The sequence below is a fragment of the Limanda limanda genome, chromosome 1, assembly GCF_963576545.1.
Source record: "Limanda limanda chromosome 1, fLimLim1.1, whole genome shotgun sequence".
NCBI classification, from domain to species: domain Eukaryota; kingdom Metazoa; phylum Chordata; class Actinopteri; order Pleuronectiformes; family Pleuronectidae; genus Limanda; species Limanda limanda.
This window is the reverse complement of record NC_083636.1, coordinates 35,953,850-35,978,189: the sequence shown is the minus strand read 5'-3', so window position 1 is coordinate 35,978,189 and position 24,340 is coordinate 35,953,850. Positions and strand designations below refer to the sequence as shown.

At 41.6% G+C, this 24,340-nt stretch overlaps 2 protein-coding genes across 2 annotated transcripts; one reads left to right on the top strand and one right to left on the bottom strand.

Moving 5' to 3' along the window:
• Window positions 1-91: 91 nt before the first annotated feature.
• Window positions 92-12,882, bottom strand: morn5 (MORN repeat containing 5). Its single transcript, XM_061078662.1, has 6 exons — window positions 12,735-12,882; window positions 10,373-10,477; window positions 9,783-9,930; window positions 8,237-8,348; window positions 7,940-8,071; window positions 92-227 (listed from the first exon to the last, which is right to left on the bottom strand). The coding sequence occupies exons 2-6, from the start codon at window positions 10,417-10,419 to the stop codon at window positions 109-111; spliced, it is 558 nt and encodes a 185-aa protein (XP_060934645.1). The 5' UTR covers window positions 10,420-10,477; window positions 12,735-12,882; the 3' UTR covers window positions 92-108.
• Window positions 12,883-12,959: 77 nt separating this feature from the next.
• On the top strand, window positions 12,960-18,165 carry ndufa8 (NADH:ubiquinone oxidoreductase subunit A8). Its single transcript, XM_061071671.1, has 4 exons — window positions 12,960-13,134; window positions 14,682-14,845; window positions 16,771-16,936; window positions 17,639-18,165. Exons 1-4 carry the CDS (start codon window positions 13,084-13,086, stop codon window positions 17,774-17,776), a joined length of 519 nt encoding a protein of 172 aa, XP_060927654.1. The 5' UTR covers window positions 12,960-13,083; the 3' UTR covers window positions 17,777-18,165.
• Window positions 18,166-24,340: the final 6,175 nt, after the last annotated feature.

Below are 24,340 nucleotides of genomic sequence, written 5' to 3'. Positions count from 1 at the left end.
TTACACACACACACTCACACTCACACTCACACTCACACACACACACACACACACACACACACACACACACACACACACACACACACACACACACACACACACACATTTTCATTTGATTTCGCTGGTCTCTTCAGGTCCGGTTGCAGCAGATTTTTCAGGACCATCGTCATCACCTAAGTCTCCAGCTTTCCGACAAGTGCGCACAATCCACTCATGTTCCGAGTCATCTGTTGGGAAGATTTCATTGGAAATTATTGAGAATTCTGGCTAGTGGCAATAGAGACAAAGTTTTGATGAAAACTAAATCGTTTTTCCCGAAACGTTTGACCTTTATCCAAATAGGAAACAGAAATAAAAACCGCAGATTGAAGTGTGAAGGAGAGCACGCAGTGAGGAGCGGCATTCACTGCCAGTGGACTGCATAATTAAGCCGCAGGTCATTTTGTGGATGTGTGAGTGTGTGTGTGTGTGTGTGTGTGTGTGAGTGTGAGTGTGAGTGTGAGGCTGCAGCAGTGAAGTGCCATTCAAGTCTTGGGGGTAAATTCGTCAAATCAAGAAAACCCAGACAATTAGAAGCAAATAACTTCTCAGAGACACTTCAGACGCCAATAAATAATACCCCTCACCCAAAAAAGAAGCCATTTTTTTTTGAAAACCCAAACGATTGCCAGTGGAGCCGAGAATAAAGCAGTTTTACATTGTTAAAACTGCAATGAGGAGCTAATTGCAGGGGAAGTGAGCTTTCTCTGGAGCGGCGTGCAGCTGCATGTACTTGAGCGGCTCGCGGCCTCACCCCCAGGTTGCAGCGCGCGCCGGGCTCCATTGTACGGAGGAGCAGGTCTGAGGCTCTAACACTGATTGTGCATAATTGCCAGCGATGGGCGGCGACACTAACAGCCACTTCAACTCTAAAACACCCATTCCCCTCCTGCTCCTTCCCTCGTTCTCTTTCTTCCCCCCCGGTCCGGCTGTCTCTCTCTCTACCTGCTCTGACCGCCGGTGTCAATTGAACGGATCGGACGCGCGGGCAGCTGCCACGCAAACAGTTCCAGCCGAGCTTTCACTGCGGCCCACTTGAGTTGGTGGAAATAAAGGTCGGCAATTATACGTGTCACTACATCACTTGTGAGACTGACCTCTCTCCGCCGCAAACCACAACCTGCCTTAATGATAATTAGATTGCATGGGGCATTTTCATATTTGCTGTAATTCTGCCCTCTTCAGATTGTGTAGCAGCGTTTATCTCAGGATTTAACTTGCATGTAATTGGCACCTTGAGGTTATTCCATGGCACAGGTGGCTGATGTCTTAAGATAATTTCCTGCAATCTGAGAACAGTGGTGTATTTTCGCGATTTAGTTTCACAGCTTTAGTAATTCAACGCTTACTAACTAGGCCACAGTTAGACAGAAATAAATAAAATAACACCTTGTCTTTTTTCCTTCTTCTTTTGGCTGGAGCATCACCTTTAAATTACAACTAAGTGCAGCACAAACACACACTTGTTTATTAAAGCAGTTTTCCTGGTTGATGTCCATCTCGACAGCTACAACCTGCTCGGGCGACCTTTACGCCGTGTGCACACAGAGAGAGTGTGTGGAAGCGATAATGGCACCTTGTTAAAGTCTGTTTATTTTAATCCTTAAAATACACTCCCAGGGAAAAGTGTTTCCTTCCAGTCTAATGGCGGCGAGGTAAGACACAGACACACACACACACATACAGACACACATTTCTTAGTAAGCAAAAGCTTCTTGATGTGAATAGGGGATGAAGATTCGACTGGATTTGATGGCCGAATAGAAAAAGACGCAGTATTTTATTTATTTAGTATTAAACAGAAGAACTACAACGCTGTGATGTCATCACGAGACAGACTGGACCTGATCCGCTGACAAGTAAAAAGGACCTTAACTTAAAGGGCTATGGTCATTATATGCTAATTTAAACATGTTTTGTGGTTTCCAAGTTGAGACACTACAGCGAATCAAACGCACCTAAATGTGAAAGCCCAAACAAACATTGATACGTGTAGAAGTCATCTGTCTCCAATTCACAGACCTCGGTTCGGTGTCTCGATCGCGTCACAGGACAAAAAGCTGTTTTTTTAAGGAGTTTCCAGCTTTGAAGTGGAGATACCGATCTATAACATTTTTAATCCGCCCGTCTCAGCTCACAGGATTAACTTTTGAAACCTTTTTTACGGCGAATTTTTGGTCTCAGGGATGTTTGAAAAACGAGAGTTAGAGTTAAGGCAGCGTGAGGATATGCTCCCCTCCCCAGGGCCCCCCGGCTGATTTTATCTGTCTGTGAAACACCTCGGCTGGACGGGGACAAAGGGAGGGGCCCGCGGCTCGGTCACCGGAGGTGTTTTCCTTGGCAGTGGAATGTTTTCAGTGCGGAGCTCTTTCTGCGCCGACTTTCAAAGGGAAGCGGTTATTCCAGAAACAGGAAAGTGCTACAAACAATATGGCAACACATGGCCCCTGCTGGAGCTGCTGCCGAGTGTTGCTGCCTGTTGCCAGGAGAGAATATACATAACTGTCCGTGTGTGTCTGTGTTTGTTTGTAGTAACAGAGCACACTCAATCAGCCGCTGGTGGATATTTGATTGTGCAGATGTGGCCTGTGCATCTTTCCCCTTCATTGCCCTTTAATTACTGTTTTGCAGAGAGATGCAAATGTTTTATATCGCACCTCCAACTTCAGCAACAATCTCCAATCAGCAACGACAGATTAGAAGTAGAATTACACGTCGGTGGAAGTTCGGGGGAAAAGCCTTTTTCACGTGTTTGTATTGGAGGATTTGATTTGTGTTTCAGATTTAACAGTAATCACTTCATTGTGTTGTTGTCTGTTGACGTATTTAAGCCGGGTCAGGACACAGTGAGGTGACCGTAAGTGGAAGCACATGTTTGCTGTAGTGCTATCCCAAAATCAAATCATAATTCATACCGCCTCCATTAAACCCTATTAAAATGTATGGAAGTATTATCTATTTGTTTTTATTTCATACACGATCTTTGGGTTTTTAATTGTCTTAATTTAACAAGCTTTCCATTGATTATTAGCCGTAATTCAGTTTGATTCAGCGGTTAAACCACAACTGATGCTGAGACGAATGTGTTTCTGTTTTTAAAACACTTGTTTACACAATGCTAAAGTATTAGGTGAGCCACGTGTCAGAATGAACACCCTAATAACTCTCAGCTGCACAAGATGATCATTTTCAGAGCGAGGAGACAGAGATGGATTAGTCATCTCTTCAGATGAGTTGAAGAGATGAGAAAACTTTGTCAACCTAATGATTAATTACTGTGGAAGTAAAGAGCAGGTGGGAGGAACGTCGGCCAGAAACAAAGTCTGTGACCCATGAATGTTCATCTTTCAGCACCTGCAATCACTCACCACTGACATACACACACACACATCAAATCCAGAACTGCTTAAGTCCGACATCAGGACCTCTCAGGAGATGTAAACCTACTGAGTAACTATTAACTGGGTTTCTGTAGGTTTTAGAGACGTGGTAAGACCTTTCAAAGACCATAATAAATCAAATTAAAGATCTATGTCATGTACGACAGAGAAAAAGTTATAACAGAGTCTCAGAATTTACTTACACTTCACAACAAATAAAAATAAGGTGGAGAACACAACTATACGTGCTTTAAAAAAACAAATTTCCAATAGCAACACAAGTAGTCTTAATTTAAGTCAACATAATTAAGACCTAACTAAATGTTTTGATTTAAGTGTGTGGTATTTTTACGTATTTAGCCTCTTTAAGACTCCAGAGAAAGCCTGTATTTAAACTTGGCCTCGTAGAAATAAAGCATGATTCTGGAAATCGATGGCAAATTGAATCAAAAAGCAAATTTGTTGGCGTTTTAGTGGAATTTTCTCCACAAAAGAAGAAGACAGGAAACGATGACCAGCGTGAGTCATGTGGGTTCACGTGTCAGTTCAGGAAGACATTTGTCATAATCCATTGGTTACACACACACGGCTCACTTTGCTCGCAGAGTCACGCCCATTAACAGCTCCTCCAACCCATGTAAATGTTTCCTGAAATTTGTGGATGTTTTTGCAGAATTAGCTGAGTGCACCACTTACAATCAGAATCGGTCTAATCCTGTTACTGTAACATTTGTGTCTGGAGTGCTGTGCATGCCATTCCATTAGAACTGTTTATCCAAAGCGACGTGAACTTGGAGAGCGGTTTTCGGGTGCGGTGGACAAACCACTAAACTTAAGAATAAATGGACTAAACTTACACACCCACCCTGATATGATAAACTGAATTATTGAGCTAAAACTGTGAAGGAAATATACAAGGTAATGTAGATGTAATTTTGAGAGTAAGTGTTTCAGTCACAGATTGTAAATAAAAATGGACAACATGACAGCTGACGAAAGTGAAGCCAGATCATCTTGCTCGCCCCCTGGTGGCTGGCTGGAATAAAGATCATATACCCCACCTCCTCCATGTTAGTAGATGGGACTTGGACCTAACTAAAAAGTTGCATAAAAGTTTTCACCACTAAAGTTTGTTCAGGTCTTAATTTCTTTCAGCAAATTTGGTTATATCTAGTTACTTAGTTCCAAATGACGTAAAAAACGCAAGATGACGGCTCCCACATCCAGGATATATTGATTTCATTCTTGTAAATATAAGAGAAGTTAAAATAAGACAAGATAAGATAAGATAGACTTGCATACAGCGGGAGGAAGAGGAGACATGTTGTCCATCTTAAAAACAGTTTCAGCAATGCACTCTTTAGACACTGAAGGATTCCTCTAAATAATCCTAACTGACACTCTCATCTCTCCACATTTCCTTTATCATCCGTATGTTTTCTACACGATGAACCAGAACTCTTGACAGATCCCTCCATACATATCAGCCGCTCCTTGACGACAAGAAATCAGCTCAATTCCAAAAATACTCTGCACCTCTTGGGGGATATTAGCAACAGATCCTATTGTTTCACCACTTGGCACTTTTCCAAGACGGCCTGTTTGTCCAAGTTAACAACGGTTACTAAGGAGAGCGGTGAATAAAGTTTAGCCTGTTATTTCCAAGCAACAATATTTAGTTCCGGGTGGTAAAACTTGAATCCTCTGCATTTTAAAACATTTCCATATGCGTAATTTTAGCATTTTTTCCTAGATATGGGTCTTTGTCCTACATCCACCAGTCTTAGCCAGCACATGCTGAGCCCCTTCCGCTTTCCTAGCCGCAGCAAACATCCCCATTGGGAGGGTGGGTCTTCCCTGTGTCCCCTCATCCTCACAGTCCTCGTGTGGAGGCGGAAGCCATTAGGCAATAAACTCAAAAAAGTCCTCACACCCACCCTGACAAATGTGACTTCACTTTTCCTGAGTTGGAAAATAAATCCAAACAGGATACAGGAGCATTATTCTCAAGGATATATGGCAAGATAAGAATATGATATATAAACATGCCACATACAGATATGTGAAAGATGCCTGCAGGTGGTCGCGACCTGACAGGACCGAGACAATTCTTGGCTTCTCATTTTCTTTCTGACAAAACAAAGGTATAAAAACAACTTTATAAAGTGTCCTGAGATAACTACTGTTATGATTTGATGCGATATAAATAGAGCCTGACTGATTTATCGGTTGGCTCATATACAAAAATGGTTGATATGAGCCTTTCAGCTGTATCAGTGTGTTTATAGATATACGACCGATGTAAAGACCTTTATTTTCCTGATAAAACAATGCATAAAAGATATGCATTAATGGCTTTATCTTACTTGAAAATATAAGACTTCAAGTCTTATATTGTTTTTTTTTTTTTTTTTTTCTTTTAATTCATAGCTATTTATACCTCAATTACATTTATTTTTCATAAAGGTTTGATAACCACACATATACATAATATCTGTGTTGGCATTGATCTCCTCAAAATCCTTATTGGTTAGTCTCTTACTTGACTTGATTCACTCAGACATCTCTCCACACACATGCACATAAACACTACAGAAAATAACAAGGCACACATCGATTAAACGGTTCCTGTTTGACTCCATATTTATCTAAATCAAAACAGAGTCGGAGCAGTGTCGGAGAGTGCAGTTCCTTTTCTTTTTCATCTCAACTTCCCAAAAGAATTATTCTCTTTTGTTCTCTTCCTCCCCGTCTCTCTCCCCATCATTCCACTGATCAATACCAGGACTGTAATGATGATGAACAACCCGCATCAAGGAAAAGAATCGCAAAACATATTTTTGTCTTCTAACGCATGCTGATGACATCTGGCGAGGATGTGGATCCTCTCCTCTGTTTCCCCCTGTCTCTTCACATATGTAAATGAGATTTGTGTGCTTGTGGAACTAATCTGTATTATGTTGCAAATAGTTCATCTGAATACAAATACTCTGCCCAAAATTACATTTCTACCTCGGGGAGCCGGTGAGTCATAGCTCTCTGCTCTGTCCAGGGATCATGACTTGACACGTGTCTGCATTTGTAAAGTAAGAAGCAATCAAATCGATTCACGTAGAAAATAAAACCGATACGGTAAAACTTCAGATGAAAATCCAGAAAAAGAAGCTTGACTTAATCTTATTTTTTAAAACACTTGAAGAAAAAATACCAGAAATTGTCCGATTTGAACGTTTCCTGCATGTCTGCACCTAAGAGCAAGACGCCAGGTTTTACAAAAACATTCACGAGCACAGTTTAAGTTATTATTCAGCACATTAGAGTCTACAGCCACGCTAGCGGCTCTGACCTACTTCCCGACGTTATGTAAAAGCACGGCGGGGAGACATGACGAACAGAGGATGTCAGGAATTGGGAATTTCTATCTGGACAGCTGACAAACTGCATTCACTTCACATCAGGGGTTCCAGAACTGGGCACATGTTCAGCGGAAAAATGTGTGTTGAATTTTCCACTTTTGACAAATAACAAAAAGGAAAAAAAAAAGAAAACTTTTTGAATGACTGAAATAGCCTCTATAAGAAGCATTCTTATCAGATGGCTTGTAGCAGTAATCTTCCATCGGAAATTCAGGGATAATCCATTTAAAAAAGTCACTCCATAGGTTCACTGTTATCAAATCCTTCCCATGTGGCCACGTTTGTATGCTGTCACACAAGCAGTTATTGGAATATAGGCAAAGACAGAGGGTCCCGCCTGAAACAAATTCAATTCAAGAGCCTCACCGTGTTAGAAAGTGGCTTCAGTGGCCTGTTTGGAGACTTTTTGAAAAGTTTTCTCATGAGCTACCATTTTGTACAGTGAGACAAGGCTGCAGCAACGACTCTCTCAGTACTAATTTGGCTGACAGCACGGCTTTTACCTCCGTGGATCTTCCTGAGATGTTGGCCTTAGTGGACATTTCCTTCCTTGAATAAGGAGCGCTCCAACCAACCATTAGCTCCACCATGTAGATACAGTTTCATGTCCTTTAGAACTCTGAAGCCTAAAGCGTGCGTGTGCTGCAACATTTGAAATATTAGTTAAATCCACAACAATGTGATCACGAATTGATGTTATCCCTACTTAGGATCATTTATGGAAACCAGTGGCGATGCTTAATTAAATTTCACTATAAATACACTTCACATGCAGCAATTCTATCGCTGAAGTTTGTTGACTTTCTGTTTGGTAGAAAACAGAGTGTGCTTAATTTGGAAAGTCAACTTGTGTTTGCTCTTGACTTCAAACATTCTAAATTTGCCTTGGCACTGCAGGCTGAGATGCCTGGATATTACTCAACACGCAGATACTGTTGAGCCAATTTGGCAAACAAGTGTGTGTAAAAAAAACGTGACTGAACTGAAGAAATGTAAACATGAAGAAAGAAATGGAGGTAATATTCGAACTATGATAGAAATGTTGTGAATATGTCAGATGTATGTGTCGTGGTCTTTAGTCTACAAGTAGAGTATCTGTCTCACCCGCGTTCCTGAGGAATCTGCCTGTGTAGGAAGTGACTACTCTTGTGGTGGGATCATAGAAACCATCCCCACAATCGTGGCCCAAGTCCGGGATCACACGTGGAGGATGCAGATCCGTGAGCTGAGATTCTCCTGTATGGACAGAGCAGATGTTTAGTCATGGATGTATTTGTTGGCATAATACAAATATAAAATGTTTTACTCCCTAATATCAGAATCAGACCCCATGAATGGGTCAGGCTCTTATGTGAGTGTGTTTCTGAGGGAGTCAACATCTGACTGAATATAGATTCCAACCTGCAGGTCTTAGTCCATAGCATCTCTCAGTGTAGAAGCGTCTGTCGGAACCAATGCAGTAATCCCAGTTCTGCTCCTCAAACTGCAGACCATCGGCAAAGGTAAAAGTTCCCTTGAGGCGAAGCACAATGAAAACCACATCATTCATTCAGCATAGTCTTTAAACTTTAAATTCCCAAATAAAAAGAAAAACTGAAGTTCAAGTTGTCTGGTCATGCAGTTTCAGTGTTTTGTGCCAAAATTCGATGATATCTTCATCTTCAACCACAACACTTCAATGGACTTAAAACCTCAACAGCAGAAACACTGTCCCTGCTACTCATGATAATACACAGACCTCTTTGTTTGCAGCTCTTGTTGGGGTTACTTTTTTGGCAGAAAGTGAAAACTGTTGAAAGTGAGGTCTGAAGGTTACCCTGTGTACACGAGAACATGGTCTCTGGAAAGATAAGCTGCTGGTTTTTTAATGTCCCTTTTCAGCGCTTTAAGAACCACAAGAGAGTTTAACTTTTCCTCCATTGTCTTTGGGTTAAGGCAGAAATCTTAGAGATGGAGATCTAAAAAACCTCAGCAGATCAAAACCAAAACTGTCCGCGACATGTACCATGAGGGGGAAGTTGAAAAATATGTCTGTGGGTATTTTGGGTGAACTGACACAACTTGTGTGTGTGTGAAAAGGAAAACTGACTTTTATAAATAAACATAATAAACTGCTCAGTAATTGTTTGTATTGAGAACGTACCAACAACATTTTAACTCCATTTTCAACAATTTGCTTTGCAGTCAACAAATTAGCAGATTCTGATTTGATGTGGATTTTTAAGCGCGCGTAAAAAAAATTAAAAAGAGAGTAATTTGAGATTCACATGCATTTGATCTCAAACTTTTGTCTCAAGATCCATTATAATACCTATTACTTGTTATAGAAGGCATAGAGGCTAAACAATATACAGTATTTTAAAAGGATGAGGCCAGAAATATGTTTTATCCTATTGCAAATATGAACATATAAACAGTATGTCCAGGATTCTCAACCTCAAGGCTGAGAAGCATTGACGGCAGGAAGCAGGGCATGTTCCAGAATGAGCTTTGAGCTACCGGGTATGATTACAGTGTGAATGTCTGCATTTATTGAAGGCTTCAGGTCTCGGTTTTAAATGGAAGTATAGGTTCTGCCAGGATGGCATGAATGCAGGTGCAGGGGTAGTCTGGTCCGAGGTTAGTCACGGTGCAGGCCTGCTATCATTTCACGTGAACCGCAACAGCATTGATGATAATAATTGGAGTGATCGCTGTTGTGGCAAAAGGCCGTGAAAGATTGCAGGGAGAGACTTCAGCTTCACACAGGAAGAAGGGAGGGAAACCTAATAACTGCGACAATAGCGCTGAGTGATTGCTAAAAGGGACCAGATGTGATGTCGACTATAACCAATGTGAAACACACAGTCGTGCTTGTGGATGCAGATATTCTGACACACACACACACACACACACACACACACACACACACACACACACACACACGCACACATACACACATACACACCTGTATGGCTTTGCCTTTCTCCCAAGTGGCCTCATATTTGCTTCCATTTGGAAAGTACAGTACTCCTTCACCCTGGAACACTCCATCATTCATCCTTCCCTCATACCTGGTCTCTGTTGGGAAGAGGTATTCTCCCTCTCCTTCCATCCTGATGGACAGAGGAACAGGTCACCAGTGTGCGGTCAACTTTTAGCTAGCTACAAACCAGTGTGTGGTGGCATCTGATTGTGGTGGTGGCAGCTGATCGTAGACTATGATTACAACAAGACTGCTTATGATATGCCTCCTCACATATTCTACCATAACTGACCATAACTCCTCAATTCATGCGTTTGGTTCCCCTGTTAATATATATTTTTTTGTAGTTTTACACTTGCTGAGGGTTTAGAACAGAAGATGTCCCACCTTGTTAAGCCCTGTGAGACAAATTGTGATTTATGAATATGGTCTATACAAAATTTGATTGATTGATTGATTGATTGATTGATTGATTGATTGATTGATTGCTTGATTGATTGATTGATTGATTGATTGATTGATTGTTCATTAGTTTCTGTTATTAGGTTTAATAAACAGTCCTGTGTATTTACCTGCCATTTTTGATGGGTCCTTTGTAGCTGCTTCCTGTGACCTCCATTATTAATCCGGCGCCTCACAATAACAGCTTGTGAAAATCCTGGAATCTCCTCGTGAAACTGTCAAGCATAAAGAAAACAAAGCAGCAATTACGGATTCACGCAATACGGTCAACACCATCAATTCTAGTGAACATTTTATGTAAATCAAATTAAAGTTGTAAAACGAGGCTCACCTCCTTTTGGCAGAAGGAGGTGATATCACTATCACTACATACAGACCAGTAGATCTGTTCAGGTAAAAAACACTGACTTGCTTCTCTTCAGATCGTATAAATCGTTCACCTTTGCAACAGTTTAAAAGATCAAAGGAAGCTTTGCCCACTGATAACAAGGAATTCTTTGCTTAATGAATCCTATGAAGTGGTCTTCTATATAAAGCCTGGGCGGAGTTAAATAGTAAGTCACAAAACAAGTGTTATTGTTTCAGCTTAACTCAGACCAGAGAAAGAGAATCTTTCTCTCTAAACATTTAAATTACTTTTAATCTCCATGGAGTTGGGTTGACACTCACTGAATTTCAAGTTGATCTAATTAAAGCTCTAGAAGGAGTTTGACAAAATACAACACGTGTGAATGTTCAAAAATGGCCACTTAATAAAAAAATGTCTGACTTCCTGTTTGGTCTAGCTAGCATATCGATCCAAGAGGTTTTTTGGTTCGTAATAAAATTACACAATTCACTAACTCACAGTTTCTAAAATACGTCAACATCAATGTCTTGAGACTCTTCTGACAAAGTTTAACATGGTTGCGGTCAATGGACGAGGAGGAGCACATCAAAGTGTAAGACGCACAAAAAACAAGACATTTCCCGTTGCCACCAGGGGGAGCTGTGATTTTAAGTCATGATTTCAGTATAGATGTCATTAGTTTGCGACTCTTGTCATACGTGTCCAGTTTGGTGACGATTGGACCTTGTATGTCCAAGATACAACAACAGTAGTGATTCCATGGAGACACTCACCGGATTTGAAGTTGATCTAGTGAAAGCTCTACAAGGAGTTTGACAAAATACAACACGTGTCAATGTTCAAAAATGGCCACTTAATTAAAAATGGCTGACTTCCTGTTTGGTCTAGCTAGCATATTGATCCAAGAGGGTTTTGGGTTCGTAATGAAATGACACATCAATGTCTGGAGACTCTTCTGACAAAGTTTAACATGGTTGTGGTCAATAGACGAGGAGGAGCACATCAACGTGTAAGACTCGCAAAAAACAAGACATTTCCCGTTGCCACCAGGGGGCGCTGGGATTTTAAGACATGATTTCAGTATAAATGTCATTAGTTCGCGACTCTTGTCATATATGTCCAGTTTGGTGTTGATTGGACCTTGTATGTCCGAGATACAACAACAGTGGTGATTCAAAAGGTTTGTTGTTGATCTCCATGGAGACACACACTGACATTAAAGTTGATCTAGTGAAAGCTCTAGAAGGAGTTTGACAAAATACAACACGTGTGAATGTTAAAAAATGGCCACTTAATTTAAAATGGCTGACTTCCTGTTTGGTCTAGCTAGCATATCGATCCAAGAGGGTTTTTGATTCGTAATGAAATGACACACGTCACTAACTCACAGTTTCTAAAAGACTTCAACATCAATGTCTTGAGACTCTTCTAACAAAGTTTAACATGGTTGCGGTCAATGGACGAGATGGAGCACATCAAAGTGTAAGACACACAAAAAACAAGACATTTCCCGTTGCCACCAGGGTGAGCTGTGATTTTAAGACATGATTTCAGTATAGATGTCATTAGGATCGCGTCTCTTGTCATACATGTCCAGTTTGGTGTTGATTGGACCTTGTATGTCCGAGATACAACAACAGTGGTGATTCAACAGGTTTGTTGTTGATCTCCATGGAGATACTCACCGGATTTGAAGTTGATTTAATGAAAGCTCTAGAAGGAGTTTGACGAAATACAACACATGTGAATGTTCAAAAATGGCCACTTAATTAAAAATGGCTGACTTCCTGTTTGGACTAGCTAGCATATCGATCCAAGAGGGTTTTTGGTTCGTAATGAAATGACACATCAATGTCTTGAGATTCTTCTGACAAAGTTTAACATGGTTGTGGTCAGTAGACGAGGAGGAGCACATCAAAGTTTAAGACGCACAAAAAACATGACATTTCCCGTTGCCACCAGGGGGCGCTGGGATTTTAAGACATGATTTCAGAATAGATGCCATTAGATCGCGTCTCTTGTCCTACATGTCTAGTTTGGTGTCGATTGGACCATTTATGCTCAAGATACAACAACAGTTGTGATTCAACATGTTTGTTGTTGGTCTCCATGGAGACACTCACCGGATTTGAAGTTGCTCTGATGAAATCTCTGGGAGGAGTTTGTCCAAATACTCAACGTGTAAAATGTCCTGAATAATCAAACGAAAAGCAATAAGGAAAACAAAAAAACAACAAAACAACACAACAAATCAAACTCTTCTTCTCCTTCCCAGTGTCGGAGGCGGGCGGGCGGCTGTCAGCGCTGCCTCTGTGACGTCATCAGACCGCGCCGCCCGGCTCCCAGCAGCAGCAGCCCTGGTAAACCGGACTGACCTTCCTCTGCGCGGCCTCGTCGCTCGTCCCGGAGACAGACGAGGACCTTGACTGTTCCTCATCGGATTGATTCTTCTGTGATTTGTCCTCTGCAGCCATGCCCTCGACACCGGAGGTCCCCACAGCGGAGGAGCTGAGTGTGAACGAGGTGAGAGGCCGTCGTTGTCGAGCCTGAAGGGAAACTAGGAAAGACAGCTAAAGGCATGCTAGCTAACTAGCTGCTAACGCTAGCTGCCACTTGGGTTGACGTTACCCTCAGTGGCTGCAAACTTTGAAGCAGTCAGAGGATTTATGCTGATTAAAGAGTATTTGTGAATGCACCCGGAGCTGGAGAATATTCTGGCATCTCTGTGAAAGTCACCACGGCGACATTAAGAATATAAAGGAAATCTAAATGTGTTTTCAATGCGGTGTTAGTGCATCATGAACTTTGTCTCCACAGAGTTTTATAGTTCACATGACCTCTTTATTCACCCCTGAGTTCATGGTGGCTTTACAGGGACCCAGATCAGGCCTGTGGTGGGTTATCTCAGCAGCAGTAGTGTTGTTTGACACTTTGAACTTGTCCTTGGAAGGCAGGTCAAATCCTTCTGATTTCAACTAGTGATCCATCAAACGAAATCTGTGCCTGTGGTAGCTGCTTTTTAAAATAAGAGATATAAAGGAAAAACATTGAGATATTGTGATGGCAGTTACTTCTCCTCACTGTTGTTGTATTCTATGTTGTCCTGTTGCCCAAGGTCTTATCCCCCTGTAGACAAAGATATTATAAAATGTGATTAATAGTCTGTGACATTAGAAAGTTCACTTCATTATTATATGAAAGCTAACATCTATATATCCTGAAAACACACTGTATTCACCTTGCCATCAATGTTTACCACATTCCCTGTCCCCGTGAAGCCCACACCCCCAGACTATCAGAGACCAACCTCCATTCTTCACCTTTGAGATGATGTATTCTTGTTACAGGACCTGTTCACCCTCTCAAAACAAAGTGTTAGTGGTTGTGAACATGAAGGCTGTTCTCTGTTGTTAGTAAAGTAACAGCTTTGTTTCCCTTCTTTGTTAAAGTTCCTTCTTATTTAGTTCCTTGAGACAGGCGCACTACTTTTTTTTTATGTGTTACAGAGACGTCTGCATTTCAATTGTTAAGTTTCTTGTGAGTTCTCATTGACTCTATTGACAATCTAACATGTTTGGAAACGTGTACAGGAAAACAGCTTGTAGCTCTGAGACAGACGTGTGTTGGTGGATCGATCCCTGGTTCCTCCAGTCCACATGTTGCAGTGTCCTTTAGCAAAACACTGAAAGATGCACCATCACTGTATGAATATGTATGTTAGTGAAGTACTGCAGGTAAAGCATAATCAGAAGCACTGTCTGTGGTTAAACTCTCAGATTGAAGGGTACATGTACACTATTTGGACAGTAAAAAGATTGTTTTGATATATTTATGGACACTGTAGGGTGACAAATTAAAGGATGGCAGAGTCCATTTACTTTTAACAATCCAAACATTCACTAGTTTTCTGCAGGATCAATCATATTTTCCAAAAGATGGTCAATATTTCATAGAATTCTGCCAGAGCGTATACGTTTATTTAGCTACATGTCCCAGCAAATTAACTATTATGTTATTAATTTCCAACCACCTTCAGTGTTTCTAATGTTTTTTATTTTTTTGTCAATCAGATCAATGTGTCATCTGCAGTGCTGAAGGCTGCTGCTCACCATTATGGCTCCCAGTGTGACAAACCCAACAAGGAGTTCATGCTCTGTCGCTGGGAGGAGAAGGATCCCAAGAAGTGTCTTGAAGAAGGGAGGAAAGTCAACGAGTGTGCACTCAACTTCTTCAGGTAACACACACCCAGACAGGGACACAATTACGTAAACACTCTTCTAAGGAGGTTTACACATTGTTCATTTTTCCTATTGAGTCAAAAATTGTTGATGAATCAGATGTGTGTGGAACTGTGAAGAGACGAGAACTGTGTAAGTAAGCAGCAGTGAGAAATGTATCGTGCAGAATATTTCTTGAAGGCAGCCGCACTGATTTCATCTGCAAAACTGCAAAGCATTGTGCTTGTGGTCACAGAGCGATTTTAAGATGTGGCTGAACTCTGCTGCCAGCTAGAGAGTCCATGTTAAACCGTTGTCAGGAGATTTGTGGTTTAGAGTTTTTGCATTTTTCATCTGATTGACACATGGGCAGAATATCTACTTTGAGGTCCGGAATATTGGTGTTGGATTGCTGTTGTTCCTGTTCTGCAACTTATCCTGCGAATAAGCTTTCAATATCATCTGCTTCTACTGAGAACACTGAGTCTTGAGTGGTGAGAGTGTTTAGCTGTACAAGATGTCCACTAACTTCCTGTCTATATGTCTCATATTTAGGAATGTAAGGTAAAATTGGGCATAAGTTCTTGATATTCCAAAGTGTCTCTCAAAGGAAGGAAATCTGAGTGATTAATTTGCAGATGACTCAAATTACTTTTTAATTGTGAAAGCATGCAGATAACTCCAATGCACTAAAAGTAAAGAGCAAAGTAAAATAAGGTGAAGACATGCTTCTCCCATGAACATCAGAATCACCCCCCCGAACAGTGAGGTAGTGCTCTCCACAGAACTTTATCTTACAGTAAGTAAAAATACACGCAGCAGGTTTTTGGTCAAACTTTCCTTAGTCGTTGCCAAATGTCTGAGAAGTTGTTTTTGATTATGTAAGTGTACTTTGTTACGGATCTAATTCCACAGCTGGTTGTGTTTTTGGGTCATCTGGATTATTTTATCGAGTCAATGGTTATTCCAGCAAAGGTCTTTTTATTGTTATTATCATTTTTCATTTTATTTTGCTTTGATTCAGATTTAACAGTAATTTAACAGAATTAGCTGGGGGTTTTTCCTCAATTTTTATGGGTATTTGATAAGTCAGCCTCAAACTCCGATTCTTAATAAAGGTATTTTGAGGCAAGTTTTTCATTTGCAGTTTCTATGCTGATTTCTTTATAGAAAATTAAAATAAAAATGAATGCTCAACGCCTGTAAAAGTTAAGCACAGAGCCTATTGTGTCTTTAAAGGAGCCACTTGGGGCTATTTGAGGAAGTGGTCTGGGTTTTTTCAATCTTAACTACTACGTCTGTGTTTACTGAAAGTTTTAAACAAAGCTCTGTTTATGCCAATTCTCCTCCAGTAACTAAGGTGTTTTTATGTCTCAAACAATTTGTTTGTTTCATTCCTAGAAAAAACTAAACACAATAAAACGCATGACTTCAAAAGCCCTAAGAAGAAACAAAAAGAGAGACTTTGTAACTCCAGACATAAAGTCAGAGTTGCTGTGAAGGATCCTGAAGCTGTAATTGTTATAATGAGGAAAGGTTTGAGGGGGAAAAAGCTGTAATTGCACCTGGGACCTGGTTTGATTCTTTGGTGCTTCTGGTAACTGCCAGACACCTCGAGGTGCACTGCATTCACACAACCAGGTACGACTGTTGTTGTTATGGAAACCTTCACCATGCAATCCGAATTGATTTGACTAGTGGACACATTCATAACCCACACTTAAATAAAAGTTACCGATTTGGTTTGAAGTCAGAATCTTGAATTTCAAAAGGTTCGGTTTGCGTCATTAAGCTTTTTACCTTTTATATCCTTTACTTTATCTTCTTTTGCGTGTTAATCCCACGAATCATCATATTTTTAAAAGATATATTGATATTTTCGAGGAAGAGTTTCTGCTCATATTCGATTTTGATTAAAATCTGTTTGTAATGTTTCTCTTAGGCAAATCAAGGGGAGCTGTGCCGAGTCATTCACAGAATACTGGACCTGTCTGGATTATTCGAACTTGGCGGAGCTGCGTCAATGTCGCAAGCAGCAGCAGAGCTTCGACAGCTGCGTCCTGGACAAGCTGGGCTGGGAGAGACCTGATCTGGGAGACCTGTCTAAGGTGAGGACTGTGAAGGACTGCACGGCTGATTCGAGGGGTTCTGTTCTTGCCAGTCGTGGGCTATGCAAGAGCCTCTGATTGCATCTGCTCGGTGGGCTCACTCGGATTCAGTTTGGAGCATGAAAATCATGTATTTCTGCCTTTCCTTTCTTTGTTTTTTCCTATTCATTCAATAGCCATTTTAGGGCTTTGTACATGACTCGCAGGCATTAATTAGGCAACAATCAGAGCAAGATCAAAAACTGATCCTGACGGAAGTTTTTTGGCATAATTCTTTTTGTGAACTTTCTCTTCACGAACCTCTGAATAGCTCTAATCAACCTTCTGGCCATTTTGCACTTGCCATGCAGAGTCATTGTTCATGGATCAAATCACGTGAGCAGAGAAACAACAGAAATCCAACTTTCTGTGAATAATGTTCAGGTCGGCCGTCAAAACTCTCTGGCTTGAGTTTCTCAGGCTTATCTGCTCTGTGACAATGTTTAAGACACCAGAAAATAGTGACTTATAAAGTGGAAGTTAACAGTGTTTAATTTTGAATCGAGACCCAACCCTTGGATCCTTTCACTGATGACATCATCAAAGGTCACACTCCAGCTTGACATACTGCACTAGTTGTGTTGTGTTTTTAAAAACGTTACATCACTAAAGCTGAGGATGTTCACACTAACTTCCTGTTGAACGCTGTACATTTCTTCGTAGGTGACCAAAGTGTCGACCCCGCGGGCCATCCCTGAGAACCCTTACCACTCTAGACCACGTCCCGAGCCCAACCCGGTCATCGAGGGCAAGCTGGAACCTTCCAAACATGGCAGCAGGTTATTCTTCTGGAGCTGGTGAGGCAGCACCAGAAACATCAGTCACCTTCCAAAGCCATGGGCTCTGTCCAAACTCCACTGGACTACATGTGACCACTGATACACCTGTGTTACTATAAAGGTTTAAATCTCCCAGGTTCAGACCCAAACATTAAAGATGCTGTTTCTTGGCACGTTTATGTTGGTGAGGTCTGAAAGTGGATTTTGGACAGAGCTCATGTCCTAACAGTGTCTCAGCAGCCTACTGAACCTCCAGCATCCTCACAGTTTGATGAAGGAAGGATGGATGGATGATTGTGTGAGAAAAGTCCATGAATCCATTCAGCCTTCCTGACCACATATGTAAATGTAATGAGTGAACAAATGCAACATGCTGTTATTGTTGTCAACTAATAAAAGAGATAAATTATATTACTGGATGTTATGCCTCTTCTTTTTATACCATGTTGCCTTTAAGACAGTTTTAAAAGCTTTAAACATTTCATTACAGCTTAATGGTACCAGACACACTTTCTCTGATATTGGCAAATTGCAGGCAACACCACCTTGTTTGCACATCTGTGTTTTGTCAGTAGTGTGTGTTGTCAGACTGATGGAGGGTGAGGGTGAAGGTCGAGGCTCGGGGTCACTACCTGCAGCCAGAGAGAGCTGCTTCTGCTTCCTCCTTTTCTCCCAGCTCGCTTCCTGCCTCTGACCTGGGCTGGAAGAAGGCTACGGGAGTCATTTCGGAGATGCACAGTGAAAATACGTTATTGCTGCCAGCGCACGTGTGCATGCACACGTCTGCTCGTGACCTTGAATGGAAGGAGACGAGAAGCCAATTCACAGACACGCTCTCTTGTATATGAGGCCGTGCCAATACTCTCATGAACACACACACACCCAGGGACATTGTTTCATCTTCACAATCAGAGATGAACTATAATGTCCTGTAGGAAATTCTGCTATGAACAAGTTCACATAAAAGCTTTGTTTCGGCATCATATCAAATCTGTGCTCATAGCATTGTTGATTTGCATCTATCACAGACGTCAGGGAGTTCGAGTCGTTAACCCCCGCCATGTGATGATTTCTATGGGGACCAATACGATTTGACAGCTTTCTCATACTCAAAAGCTGAGATGTGGCCCTCGGGTGTTTGCATATGATGCAAGTGTCTCATTTCAGTGCATGAAAACACAGGGACTTGACCTGTAAATGGAGGTCAACAGCTCTCAGCTGACGGTCACTGTGATTTTACTCAGAAGATGTAAAAATACACTTGAACCCTTTCTGGTTTTTGCTTATTTTAGATGGAGTTTCTGATATCGTGCTTGCCGACTGTGCTTTATGACGACATGTGTTTTCAGCTCTTTCCCACACGTTTCTTTTTTAACATCAGAGTTCAGCAGTGCCCAGTCACAGCTCGTTGCCAAAAACAACAATATAGTTTCATTATGTACAGTAGCTGCGTGTTTATAGACAGACAGGAGTGTGCCTTCTCTGGGTTTCTACAGTGCGTCACTGACAGTAGTTGCAGAAATCCCCTCTCAAGGTGTGGTCTGGACCTGCGGCTTGAACAGGAAACGTCTGACAGACCCTCTCCTGACCTGGACACCGGGACAAAGGGAGGAGGGAGGAAGGGATGTGAGGAGAGAAGAAGGAGGTGTGGACCGAGGGACACAGAGGAGGAAAGGGAGTGAAAGGAGGTGGCAAATAAGAAAACAGTGCAGGAGGTAGAAGAGGGGCGATGAATGAAAGAGGAGAAGAAGTAGCAGTTACTGGGGAACTAAGGGAAATGGAGGTAGAAGTGAGACCCAGAGAGGGCAAGGTGGGAGAAGGACTTGAAAGCCCAGACGGAGTGGGGGGGCTCGGAGGTCGTTCGGTGGCTGGCGGTGAGGCCCTAGGGCTCGTGGCAGACCTGTCTCCATGCGACTTGCAGGAAGCAGAGGGTCATCGATGTTTGACACGGCACCGCCACAGGAAACGGGCTCTGGCACAGGAAAGAAATACAATACAGGGCTTTCACAAAGCTACAGCCCGCCTGGGAGCGCCGACGCGCTAGAATACTCAAACACCCGCGCTCGTTCATACACACGACTGTCAAGATCCCCATTGTTCAGTGTCATGTTCGACATAATAAAATGAATGTTTGAAGCGGTGACGGCCAATAACAGTCGTAGGTGGAAGATGTGTTTTTTGTTGTTCGTCGGGTCATTAGTGTTTGAAACTGAGGAGGAAGTTCAGGAGACGTAAAAATATCACTTACCATCAATTAATCCTTGGGAAATAAGTGAAAATGTAAAAAATAACACCCAGTCTTGCAATTTAATTAATAAGATAATATGTAACAATTGTTCATCTAAAAACGAGCGGAACTATGTGAAATATTTTGACTTGTGTTCTTAAATTATCAAAAATGTTTCCAACAATGTTCAAACTTGGCCTCTTGTTATTGTTTGGATTGAGAGACTTCTAACGGCCGAAGTTACACATCATACATCTAAAGAAAGAGATCAAAAAATGTTGCCTCTTTTTCTAGATCTTCACCAAAATTTAAAGAGTTCTCAGTTGGCTCAAGTTACATCCTTCAAACTTGTTTTGTGGAAATCTGTTGTGTAGTTTTTGTGTAAACCTGCTGACAAACAAACAAACAGATGAAAGCATAACCTCCAAAGCTGTCTGACATTAACATACAATCTCCATGTTCTGGATTACATTATCAATGCATTACTTATCTTACTATCTCTTCTATGAGACACCGGCTGAATCCCCAGCATTAAGTCCCATGAACATGTGGGTGCACTTGATTTTTAAAAATGCAGTTGTTTGATTTGTTTGTGTTGCTGATCCTCTCCGGCCAATTCCCTCTGTGATCTCTCAGCCTGCTCATGTTGCTGAGTGCTGCTTTCATGTCTCATCTCCTCAAACTGCACAGGGAGGCTTTGAACCGACATGCAGGTCGCTGCATGGGTTTAACGCTCGGCCACCGGGCCACAAGTACCGCCACCGCATCCGCGACCAGCATTCTCGCAGCCTGATAATCTGAGAGCTTCAAAAGAGGGGAGCACACACAGAAGCACGTGTTCACTTACACTGCAGATGCTGCTGTTTTTAAATCTCTGTTTTCTGAGAGGAGTGATGCCGGCACCGCTGCACGAGACGGAGCATCTCAGCGGTGAAAGGTTTTGTTTGCTTCCATCCTCAAGTCTTTGACCTGCTCACAGCAGCATTTTCAGAAAGTCAAAAATTATTTCATTTCAGTGGATATGAATGAAGGAGCCACAATCAGTAGACCTGCTTCCTGATGTCAAATAAATTGGCAACTTGATTCAGCTTTGGTGAGCTTGTTAATGTCAAAGTTCAACAATTGTGGCTATTTCAAAGCAGTGAAAACTGAAATGAAGAAAGCTGTTATATGAACTGACACGAATGGGTGGTACAGATATAGTTGTTTTAAATTACTGTTGAGTCGTTGTTTAGTGAGAGACTCAGTCACACAACTCACAAGTCTTAATTTTTGATAATGGGCCTGAGAACTGAGCAAACCCATTATTTGCTAAAGTCAGAACTGTGTGGATTATGAAAGAAATAGATAAATATCTTTCACCAAACAAGTGGTAAAAGACAATTTCTATATATAGCATATATAACATGTAGCAAGTTGTCCAACCATCCATGAGTTCAACCTGGGACTCGGCTGCTCAGGACATTCACACCCATGTGGAGCCAAGACAAAAGAGCTGACAGATGCTTTAAAGCTCCACAAACCATGGAGAAACTGTAGTCAGGTCAGTATTGTGTCACTTTAACAGACGTCCCACTGTTGTGATAGAAATATAGATCATAGCCACTTTAAAATCCCTCTTCATTTATTTGTATTTGCCTGGTGTTCAATCCCCTTTAACCCTTCCTCACACAAACAGCATATTCACATAACAAATGGATCTAAGTGCCATGCTTAAATGGAATTAATCCGAATTCTGTTAAAGATCACACAGACACACACACACACACACACACACACACACACAGAGAGAGCGAGACAGAGAGAGAGAGAGCCTAAATCCTTGTGGTGACAGAGTTATGACCATCACTCGTGTTTTTACATTCCAGTCAGACACGCTTCGCAGCCGCTCTTTCATGCAGCTTCGCCGAACGCCTCTGAATGCTCGGTCTAAGACAACATTTAACAAATTTTATGGTCTCACTCGAGGTGTCAGTCGCTGAAGGACAAGCCGGAGCAGGAGAGCCCCTCGCTCCACAGCACACAGTGAAACACACTGACACGTGTGAACGCAGATAAACACAAGATGAACAAATGCATGGTGGGAAAAAAGGTTCCCACCCTGAAGGAGTTATGATCAAATCTACAGGACATTTTTGTGGATTTACAATTACAAAGCAGAATGGATTTTTCTTTTTTTATATAGTGAGGGATGGAGTCGTTTTTCAAAAGGCTCCAAGACAATGGGAGTGATTTTTTTTTCTGAATTGCTCAGTCTGTTTATTCCACGTTTACAAATGAATCTCCAGCAGTTTCTTTTTACTACGTGTTTACTCTGTGGTATCTGAGTGAACGCTCTAATGTGGAGGATGCGATGAAATGAGACGTCGAAATGACAACTCCGCCTGTTGTCACACAGCCGAACACTCGAGGAGCTGTGGTGTGGGAGCCCCGCTCACTCCACACTGTTTATTTGTCTGCAGGTGTGTGTGTGTGAGTGTGTGTGTGTGTGTGTGTGTGCGAGCGCATGAATGTGTTTGTGTATATGTGGCAGTATGATAGATATAAAGTACTTACAGATTTGTGTTTTGTTTGTGCATTTGTACACGTATGTAGGGGTAAAGTTCATGTGTGTGTGTATGTGTGTGTGTGTGTGTGTGTGTGTGTGTGTGTGTGTGTGTGTGTGTGTGTGTGTGTGTGTGTGTGTGTGTGTGTGTGTGTGTGTGCGTGCGTGCTCCTTCTGGGCTGGCCTGTGTTTATCTTGGCCTGATCCCAGACCTTCATCACTTCTCCGCTGATAGCTCCATTCCTCCATCCCTCTGTCCCTCCGGCTATTTACAAGTCTACCGCAGACTGCCTTTCCCTGCGTGCCAACATCCAATTCTTCCCTTTTTTTTTTCTCTCTCCTCTCCTCATTTCAATACATCATTTCCTTTATCTCAGACGGTTTCCCTCCCTCAAAAAATCTCATTCTTCTCGTCCTCAGCCAAACACACTGACACTAGTCGAGCTGAAGTGTAAATGAACACCCGCTCGTTACTCCTTCTTTTCGTGGGATTGTTTGTTTGCATTTCTCTTCCTCTGCTCCTTGTCGAGAAAACATATTTCAATGAGGAAAACAATGTGAAAATTGGAAATGAAATTTGATTATTAAAAAAAGGAGGAAAAGACTTTGTGGCTGAGACCCCAGCAGCAAAATCCTGTGAATTAGGTGTTACGAATAAACAGAACAATTCCCCCAGAGTGGAGACAGTGGGGGTGGAGATGAGGAATGGACATGACCAGACATTCATAGGTGGTGAAGGAGTGGAGGACATCAGTTTTAAAGTTGGACAATTACACGCAATTGGCTAAAGGTGTGTTTGTCAGGTTGTGACTGGATGAAGACGAGAATGAGCTGGTGGAGGTTTGAGAGAACAGGAAACTAAACTTAATAAGAAAGAGTTTAGAAAGAACGTTCTTATTACTCCTTCTAACCCTAACCCTAACCCTAGTTTCCATAAATCGAGTCAGAGGGGATAATGGGACAGTTTGACTCAGAGTAGGAAAAGTAGTTGTTTCTAACCACTCTGTTCTAACATCTAACAATATCCGTCAATGAATATCTATATTTACTTAAGTGCTTATCCTACTGTGACACAGCAAATGCCTTCTATTGAAAAAGGGTGTCAATTGGTCTTTTGACATCACTATTATGAAATTAATTTATTTTAAAGCGCACATGTCGCAGGTTGTAGTTTCTTCTGCATGTAGACTTTTGAAAAGTAGAGTAGTCACTAATAATATCCACGGCATCATATGTGTTAATGGAAACTGGCAGGTGCTCTGATTGGAGGAACCATCTGTCAATCACTGTCCACCGTGGTGGCTTCAGGTATCATTAGAGGAGCGAAAACAGCTTTTCAATCAGAAAACCCCTGGATTCTCAAATGCAAGAATATTCAGCCGCTTCACGAAATTACAGATTTCATAATTGAACGATTAAAACTCTTTTAGTTTCCATTAAATCGAGTCAGAGGGGATAATGGGACAGTTTGACTCAGAGTAGGAAAAGTAGATGTTTCTAACTGCTCTGTTCTAACATCTAACAATATCCGTCAAGAGTTTCTATACTTAATCAAATGCTTTTCCTACTTGACACAGCTAATGCCTTCTATTGAAAAAGGCCCGTTGGCTGAGTTGTATCAATTGGTCTTTTGACATCACTATTATGAAATGAATTTATTTTAAAGTGCACTTGTCGCAGGTTGTTGACGCAGACTTTTGAAAAGTAGAGTAGACAGTTTTAACCTCCCTGGCCAGTCCGAATCAATTCTTTACACTCGATTTGTAAATCAAAAACCATGTCTGTTGAGTTGACATGACATTTGATAGTATCTG

What these genes read in the sequence shown, in the direction of transcription:
- morn5 (XM_061078662.1), bottom strand. Translation starts at nt 10,419, where the DNA reads ATGGAGGTCACAGGAAGCAGCTACAAAGGACCCATCAAAAATGGCAG. An exon ending in CTATGGACTAAGACCTGCAG is followed by an intron (nt 8,072 to 8,236) that starts GTTGGAATCTAT and finishes CTGTCCATACAG; the next exon opens with GAGAATCTCAGCTCACGGAT. An exon ending in CAGATTCCTCAGGAACGCGG is followed by an intron (nt 228 to 7,939) that starts GTGAGACAGATA and finishes TCTTCCCAACAG; the next exon opens with ATGACTCGGAACATGAGTGG.
- ndufa8 (XM_061071671.1), top strand. Translation starts at nt 13,084, where the DNA reads ATGCCCTCGACACCGGAGGTCCCCACAGCGGAGGAGCTGAGTGTGAAC. An exon ending in TGTGCACTCAACTTCTTCAG is followed by an intron (nt 14,846 to 16,770) that starts GTAACACACACC and finishes TGTTTCTCTTAG; the next exon opens with GCAAATCAAGGGGAGCTGTG. An exon ending in ATCTGGGAGACCTGTCTAAG is followed by an intron (nt 16,937 to 17,638) that starts GTGAGGACTGTG and finishes ATTTCTTCGTAG; the next exon opens with GTGACCAAAGTGTCGACCCC.